At 43.3% G+C, this 8,457-nt stretch overlaps 1 protein-coding gene across 2 annotated transcripts; it reads right to left on the bottom strand.

Annotated features, from left to right (window-relative positions):
- Positions 1 to 795: 795 nt before the first annotated feature.
- Positions 796 to 8,457, bottom strand: LOC113132255 (uncharacterized). Of its 2 annotated transcripts, none has more exons than XM_026310234.2 (7): positions 8,253 to 8,457; positions 5,825 to 5,972; positions 5,359 to 5,720; positions 5,005 to 5,233; positions 4,808 to 4,929; positions 4,342 to 4,377; positions 796 to 4,116 (listed from the first exon to the last, which is right to left on the bottom strand). In XM_026310234.2, exons 1-6 carry the CDS (start codon positions 8,325 to 8,327, stop codon positions 4,372 to 4,374), a joined length of 942 nt encoding a protein of 313 aa, XP_026166019.1. In that variant the 5' UTR covers positions 8,328 to 8,457; the 3' UTR covers positions 796 to 4,116; positions 4,342 to 4,371. The 2 variants fall into 2 exon arrangements, with proteins under 2 accessions (XP_026166019.1, XP_026166018.1); XM_026310233.2 differs by having other exon boundaries at positions 797 to 4,070.

The following is an 8,457-nucleotide window of genomic DNA, read 5'->3' as shown; positions in this document are numbered from 1 at the left end:
TGATAATTATAAGAATAAAATCATAGGGTTACACATCTAATCCTAAAAAGTCTGTAATAAGCCATCTTTGTTTTTATTTGGCTTTTATTTTGAAAGTAACATGACTTCCTGTCAGAATGGACTTTAAATTTATTGACAGATTTTCGTCAAAACATTCAAAATTTTATTTTAAAATATATATTAAATTCAATTTTATTAATAAGGATTTATTAAACTACCTGACAGGAAATACAAAGAAAGATTAAGTTTTGTTTTAAATCAAAATATCTGAAACGTTTCCAATATGACTGGTGCTGCGTCTTAATTATTCTGATAGCTAAATGTAAATACTTCTGAGGATTTGACACTTGTTGGTTGTGATATTTTTCACTATATGTAGTTTTACAAACGAAGTAATGAAATGATTAATCAAGCAAATAATCAGCAGTTGAATCAACCAAATCTTTATTTAGAGCAGCAACACCTCAGCTCAAACAGAAAAATACTATTTACACTACATCAGGAAAAATATTCTAATGATCTATAATAGTTTGCCACAGTTTACTGCACTGAGTACGTTACTTTAATACTTTCACTACATTTTCATGTTTCCTGCAGTAGAATTTTAATAAAATTACTTTAGTTTGCTTCAGTCTGAAAACTGAGTTGACTGAACTCAAGTTCATTGGATTAAAAATGTCCAGTGGACTAAACGGCACAAAACACACCTCAGACAGAAATTAATTAAAAAAAACCTTAAAAACACAATAAGAAAAACTGTGATTTTACAGAAATACAGAGAGAGAGACAGGGAGTTGGTGTCTCTCTCTTGTTCCCAGGCGTCGCTGTGAATAAAGCTTCTTATTTTGAATCTGTTGCTTAAAAAACTTTAATTGGTTAAGTGGTTTTACTGCTTTTTCATATGGAAACGAATCTCCCCGTCCTCCCCAGAGCCTGGGAGCCAGAGGAAAAGAAAAGGCCTGAAAGGAGAGGAAAGGCAGCGGAGGAGGAGGGGGAGGAGAGGAAGAATAAAACAACTCTTCTTCTTCTGTGTCTGATGTGCGTTTGGCTGAAAACTCGTCTCTCGGAGCAGAACCACATCACACCCAAAGAATGTGTCAAACCCTTGGCCCCGTGTTTCGTCTGTCAGGCTTTGGCCCTGCTCTCTGATTGGTGGAGCTCTGTACCTGTAGCTGACACCCAGGGCAAAAAAATCCTCTGACCACAGTACTCAGTGGTACTGTACATTACTGCGCAGTACTAGGTGGTCCCGTACATTACTGCGCAGTACTCGGTGGTCCCGTTACATTACTGCGCAGTACTCAGTGGTACTCTACATTACTGTGCAGTACTCAGTGGTCCCGTATGGTATTGTGCAGTACTCAGTGATCCCATACATTACTGTGCAGTACTCGGTGGTCTCGTACATTACTGCGCAGTACTCAGTGGTGCCGTATGGTATTGTGCAGTACTCAGTGATCCCATACATTACTGTGCAGTACTCGGTGGTCTCGTACATTACTGCGCAGTACTCGGTGGTCCCGTACATTACTGCGCAGTACTCGGTGGTCCCGTACATTACTGCGCAGTACTTGGTGGTCTCGTACATTACTATGCAGTACTCAGTGGTACTGTTTGGTATTGTGCAGTACTCTGATCCTATACATTATTACGCAGTACTCGGTGGTCCCGTACATTACTGCGCAGTACTCGGTGGTCCCGTACATTACTGCGCAGTACTTGGTGGTCCCATACATTACTGCGCAGTACTCGGTGGTCTCGTACATTACTATGCAGTACTCAGTGGTACTGTTTGGTATTGTGCAGTACTCTGATCCTATACATTATTACGCAGTACTCGGTGGTCGCGTACATTACTGCGCAGTACTCGGTGGTCCCGTACATTACTGCGCAGTACTCGGTTGTCTCATACATTACTGCGTATTACTCGGTTGTCTCATACATTACTGCGTATTACTCGGTTGTCTCATACATTACTGCGCAGTACTCGGTTGTCTCATACATTACTGCGTATTACTCAGTGTGGAACTGTTTGCTGTCAGAAATATTTGAGGAATGGCTGTGGATCTCTCTGCCCACTCTGCTCTCTCATTGGTGGGAACAAACGACATCACTGTTGACTGAGTCATGTGATTTCCAGATGCCCTTTAGAGCGTGAAAGGTCATTCACACAGGCTGATCTGGGCTCAGCTACAGACAGAGAAAGAGTTTGTGTGTGACAATGTGCTCAGAGGTTAAAGGTCAGGTTGTTTTGAAATAACTTGTTTACACCGATGTAACCTCTGCATTTGTGTATTATTGCATTTACTGCAATGGAAGTGATCTTATTCAGATTTTAGTGACGTTGATCGATTCTGTCTGTGTTCAAACGTAGAAATAAAAAAATAAAAAAATCAGGGAGCTTAAGACAAATGTCTCTGGGGAGACTGTAGAACAAACAGGGTGTCCTGACAAATCGTAGTCTCAGGTTCGATCCCCGTCTCTGCCTGAGGTTCACGCCCAAGCAGTAACAACTAAAGCACAGAAACAGCTGATGAAGGAACAGTGTGTGTTCAGGTCAGCTGACTGTGTCAGATCCTTGTCCTCCATCAGACAAAAGAACAAAAGGAGACGTTTCTGCAGAAGAACAAACAACGTCTGTCAGAGATGTTACAGCTCAAAGCCACAGTGTTCACAAACTGGACCAGACCCAGTTCAGACCAGCACAACGGTCTCAGAAACAATTATCAGCTATTCCACAAACATTTAGATGCATAGGTTTCTACTCTCTCTGTGCAGGTCATGAAAAAACACACAACAGCTGCAAGAGTGAAACAGAAGTGATATAGTTGAATAAATAATCTCAGAACATCCACAACAAAAGCAGAGTTTACAATGAACATCAGCATCAAAGAATAAATTCTGTGTAAACCGCACAAATGAATAAAAAGCCAAATTACTTTGCTTCAGAAACATAAAATTCACAGCAGCAGTAGGAAAATCATCACAACTACACTTGAAAATAAATGAAGGCTCCATCTTTACATGTGCACAACATTTCAGCAACATGGTCACAACATTTCAGCAACATGGTCACAACACAAATGGAATACAAGTGAAAACAACCTCTAGGAGAAAAGTCCTGTTCAAAGACAACAGTGCTACACACAGTCTGATGTTTGTTTGAAATAATTTATAAAGTGTATCGGATCTGATTCTAATTGTATCCTGGACTGAGGACACCTGTTAAGGCCCATTTCTATTTGTTCTGAGCCTGACAAGGCAATCCTGCAGGTATGCCCAGGCGCTTAATCCAGGTGAGCAAATGCCATCGCACAAAGTCTGAGATTGTCCTGGACAGGAGTCCACCTGTAGGTTCAGGATTGGTAAAAACCTTTACAGCCCTTACTGTTGTCTGACAGGCTGTGAGAACTGAGTGTCTGGATCTGAAATGACTATCTCCATCTGCCAACAATGGTGGGTGAACGAGGTAGACACACAATTTATACTTAAGACTACACAAAACTGGTAATACTTAAGTACTTTACTGCTGATACTTTAAATGAGGCTAAGAATACTTGTGTACTTTTTATTTCAGTAGGATGCTGAATGCAGAGCCTTACTGGTACTGTACTAAGGGGTAAAGTGCTCCCTGTGCTCCTCCATGATGGATGGAGAAGGTCCTGGGAAAAGGTCCTGGCTGGTCTCAGTTCAGGTTTTGAGGCGGTCTAGTCTGATCTAGACTAATGAGTGGCAAGTCAGCCTGGGACACAAACAGTAGAAGAAGAAGCAGGAGGTCTTGTTAAAGGGACAGTTCACCCACAATTGAAGCCACATAAAGAGGAGCAGCTCCTCCTGGTCTTAGATCAGTCATTCTGGCCTTCACCTCCTCTTCTTCACCTCCTGCCCTCCTCTTTTTAAACTTTCTCCCACAGAAGAGTCCGGTCTTTGAGGAGTTCTGGATCAGCTGTGGGATGTTTGGACTGAGTCCCGACCTCCATGTTGTATGAACGGAGTGGTCTAACTGCTCCCCTCTCCTCCTCCTGGAGTCTTTGTCTGTGTCCTTGGCAGCCTCAGCGTCCTCACAGTGTCTTTCAGCAGGAAAGAAAAGCAGATTGTCTTCATTAAGGAGGACGCCTTGTTTCAGGAAGTCAGGGTGAGGGGGGGGGGGGCAAAGAGAGGATGGGGGATGGGGGGTGAAGCAGAATGTCAAGGCGAGGGAGTCTTTTGTGTCGGGTGTTTTCCGCCCGGCGACACATGATTCATATTCAAATGGAGCCTCTGAATGGACGGTTACACACTTTACATTCCAATAAACACACACACACACACACACGTACGCCCGCGCATGCACATACTCACCTTGTTACAAAGAGGAAGCTGAGAGTGATGTCATTGCTGGAAGAGGAGGAGGAAGCAAATAAAACAGCAGATTAACTGATTTATTATTGTTGATTATTATTAATAATTATCGTTTATTTTTATTGTTATTGTTGATGAATTCCCACATATTGTTATGCATCAGAATGAAACCACAACTAAGACCACATCAACACCAAAGGACCCCTCTCGAACCTCTTATGTTTGTAGTCTCTTTGTCACAGCTTTGTGTCTCTTTATAGTTGTAGTTTTATTGCTGCTATGGCAACGCTACAGCAGGTTTCTATGGTAAGAGAAGTGCTGACTCAGCAACATGAACCTCAACCAGAAACTGATTCAGAGCTTGAACATGAACCAGAAACTGAAGTTTAACATTCAGCTGGTCCAGCAGCTACAGATCACTGTGTTCTCACTGGACAAGATGTTTTCATGACGCGGATCCCGCTACCTTTTCATCAGGGAAGTCTCGATTGGCTCTGCGGGAGCGGAAACGGATCTCAGAGAGTTTGGAGTTGATGCCAGAGCCAATGACTCCTTTCCTGGCAAGAGGAAACCGGGCTAAGATGGCATCTGAGGAGCAGAGGGAGGGAGAGTTTTACAGAGGGCACAGATTGAAGGAACAGTCTGTGAACTGTCTTGACCTACTGAAGATGGCGTTGATCTTGAGCGGATCGAGCGCTCTCCGTTGTGGGTGGAAGGCTGGCCGGCGGCTCCGTCCACCTCTCAAATTACTGTTCATCAGCGTGTTCATATCAAACACGCCGACCAGCAGCGTCCGCGCCATCGCCGTAGGAGAGTGCGCCTGATTGGCTGCCTGCCAGGACCGCACATCACAGAGGACACCGGAGCCTGGATACACCTCCACCTGGCTCACCTGGACAGGTTCAAGAGGCATTAACAAGATCTCACCCAGACTGATTAAACCACAACTGACAGAACCTGATGTGTAAACTGGGTTTAAAACAGGTCCAATATAAACCAGACCAGGTGTGGCCATACCTGTCCGTTGTCGTCTGTAGCGATACACTGGCTCTCGGAGCAGCTCCTCCTCAGCTCCTCCATGTTGGTCTGGCTGCAGATTGGCGCCTCCTCTCCCATGTGGCTCCCCAGGTTCTGGTTTGCTCCTCCCAGTACTTCCTCATCCTCAGAGCCCAGTGGGCCCCAGGACTCTGTCAGGTCCCCGCTCAGATCCTCCTGGAGATGCACCTGGACCTGAGGGCTGAGGTCACCATCCTGATTGGTCGCTGTGTTGTGGTGATATGGAGGATAACTTTCACAACTGCCTGTTGCCATGGAGATGGAGTGGTGGCTGTTGACCTGACCCAAAGTCTGCCACATGGTAGACAACAGCCCAGGGATTTCTGGGAAATGTAGTCATAACAGAATTAATTTAATAAGGCCACATCCATTTGAACCAGATCTGGTATTCAGCATCTTAGTAAACTCTGCCCTGGATCGGACTCACCATGGACCAGCATGTTCTTCAGTCTCTGGTTTTCAGTCAACAGCTCTGCCTTTTCTCTTTCCAGCTCTCGAACCCGCGAACGCAGGAACTGAAGCTCTGCAGTCTGTGATGGTGTCAGGACAGACACACCTGACTCGACCTTTACCACCTGCGGGCCAGAGGGGGAGGGGCTTCACTTGGTTTATAAAGCAGCTTTAAAGTGCATGTGATGCTGATTAATTTTTTCCATTTGAATTTTAATCTTAATCATATGACCCGCCAACAGGTGCATTGAATTATTTACACCGGTCTAAGTACTACAGTACCCATGATCCTTGGGGTGAATGTGTTTCCACAGCAGTGTTCTTTTATAACTGAACTAGAAACTCAATATGACCTGTTGCTGCAGTTTCTGTTCAATCTCCTAAGCTTTAGTTTCCACTTGCTGTTATTTGCTTGTTAAGATTAGCTTGCTGAAGTGCACCCTGGGAGTTTAGTTGTCTTCTCCCTTAAACATTGAATGTTCTGAAGCTTGTTTCTTTAGCTTTTTATCACAGGGTTAGATATTACAGTTTACAGTTGTTTATCGACAACTTACTGACTTTCTCCCGCTAAACAACTGCTTTGATGATCTTCAGTCAGGTTTTAGGCCTATACACAGCACAGCACTGAAGCTGCACTCATCAAGGTGACAAATGACATTCGTCTGAACACGACGCTGGCAGAGTCTCTGTCTTAGTACTGCTGGATTGAAGTGCTGCGTTTGACACAGTGGACCATGTGATCCTGTTACAAAGGTTAGAAGACTGGATAGGCATCTCTGGTACTGCCCTTAAATGGTTTAAGTCCTATCTTGAAGACAGGAAGTATTTCATTGAAATTGGTAACTGTATTTCAGACCAAATGGCGTTGACATGTGGGGTCCCCCAGGGGTCCATCTTGGGACTCCTTTTGTTCAATCTTTACATGTTTCCTTTAGGCCAGTTCATATGCAGCAATAATGTGTCCTACCATAACTATGCAGATGACACTCAGATTTACATTTCACTCACAGCTGGTGAATATGGACCAGTCGATTCACTGTGCCGCTGTATTGAACAGATCACTCTGTGTATGCAAAACAACTCTCTCCAAATAAACAGTGACAAGACTGAAATAATCATCTTTGGGCCTCAGAAACAAAGAGAAAGTGTCAGCAGTCACTTCGAGTCTCTTTCTCTAAAATTTAAAAATCAAGTTAGAAATCTAAGGGTAATCATGGATTCAGACATGAATTTTAACAGCCACATTAAATCAATATCATCATCAGCATTTTATCATCTCAAAAACATTGCCAGAATCAAAGGGATCATGTCTAAAAAAAAAGACTTGGAGAGACTCATCCATACATTTATCTCCAGCAGGTTAGATTACTGTAACGGCCTGTTCACAGGGCTCTCAAAACGAGCTGTAAGGCAGCTGCAGTACAGTCAGAACGCTGCTGCTCGGGTCCTGACTAGAACCAGGAAGTACAACCACATTACTCCTGTTCTCAGATCTCTGCACTGGCTTCCTGTTGCTCAGAGAACAGACTTTAAAATAGCCCTACTTGTGTATAAGTCTCTTCATGGCTCAGCACCACGGTAGATCTCTGACATGTTGATGCCATATGAACCATCTCGAACTCTGAGAACATCAGGACGGGCCTTCTGCTCGTGCCCATTTTGATTTTTGCCTCTGTACTTTTAACTGTACAGCACTTTGAATGACTCTGTGTATGAACTGTGCTATATAAATAAACTTGTCTTGCCTACAGAAACAGTTATTCATCTTTTTGATTGACTGAATTAACAGAGATGATGATGTTGGTATAATCAGTACACAAACTTTGGTTTATTTAACTAATACAAGCAGTATTAGCTGAAAGTGACTAAGTACATTTTCTGCCACTTTACATGTTGTATATGTCCATTTGTGTAGACGCTGCAGCTACTTTGTAAATTCAGATGTAAATGGAAACACTAAATGAAAGTAAAACTGCACAGCTGTCAGTACAAATCTGTTTGGGCTGCTGATTGTTTGACCTCTGGGAAACTGACAGACACTTAATGAGTCTTTACAAATCAATCAATTAATCAATTAACCAGGAGATTAATCCAAAATGTCCCATACAGAGTATTTACAAATCAGCTGTGTTAAAGCGTTTAAATATCCGTTTTCCTGATTCTACTCAGTTTTTTTTTCTTTGCAGTATTAGTACTTTTACTATAGTAAAGGACGTGAATACTTCTTCCATCAGTGATATGTGATCGCATGAATCAATAATAATAATAATAGATATTCGCCCTCAGCTGACAGTCCTGCAGATGAATATTTCCCTACAATCAACTCAACATTAAGTGATAATAATATAAAATCCACAAATTGCAGCTGTATTCATCATGTCTGCAGTGGGACCGGGTCTCCTCACCGTCGGGCCGGTCCCGGTCCCGGTCCCGCTGCTGTGTGTCCACTGCGGGACGCTGCTGTCCGGACTGTCCGTCATCAAGAGACACGACCCGGGTCGCGGAGTCCGAGTGAAGCCGGTAACGTGACGATATTTCAGCTGCCGCTCAGAAAAATACCACAACAACAAAGCGAAACACAAGTTTATTAAAATTCATTAACACGTTCAC

This window comes from Mastacembelus armatus, chromosome 15 (assembly GCF_900324485.2).
Source record: "Mastacembelus armatus chromosome 15, fMasArm1.2, whole genome shotgun sequence".
NCBI classification, from domain to species: domain Eukaryota; kingdom Metazoa; phylum Chordata; class Actinopteri; order Synbranchiformes; family Mastacembelidae; genus Mastacembelus; species Mastacembelus armatus.
The sequence above is the reverse complement of the archived record's forward strand: the minus strand, read 5'-3'. Positions and strand labels throughout refer to the sequence as shown.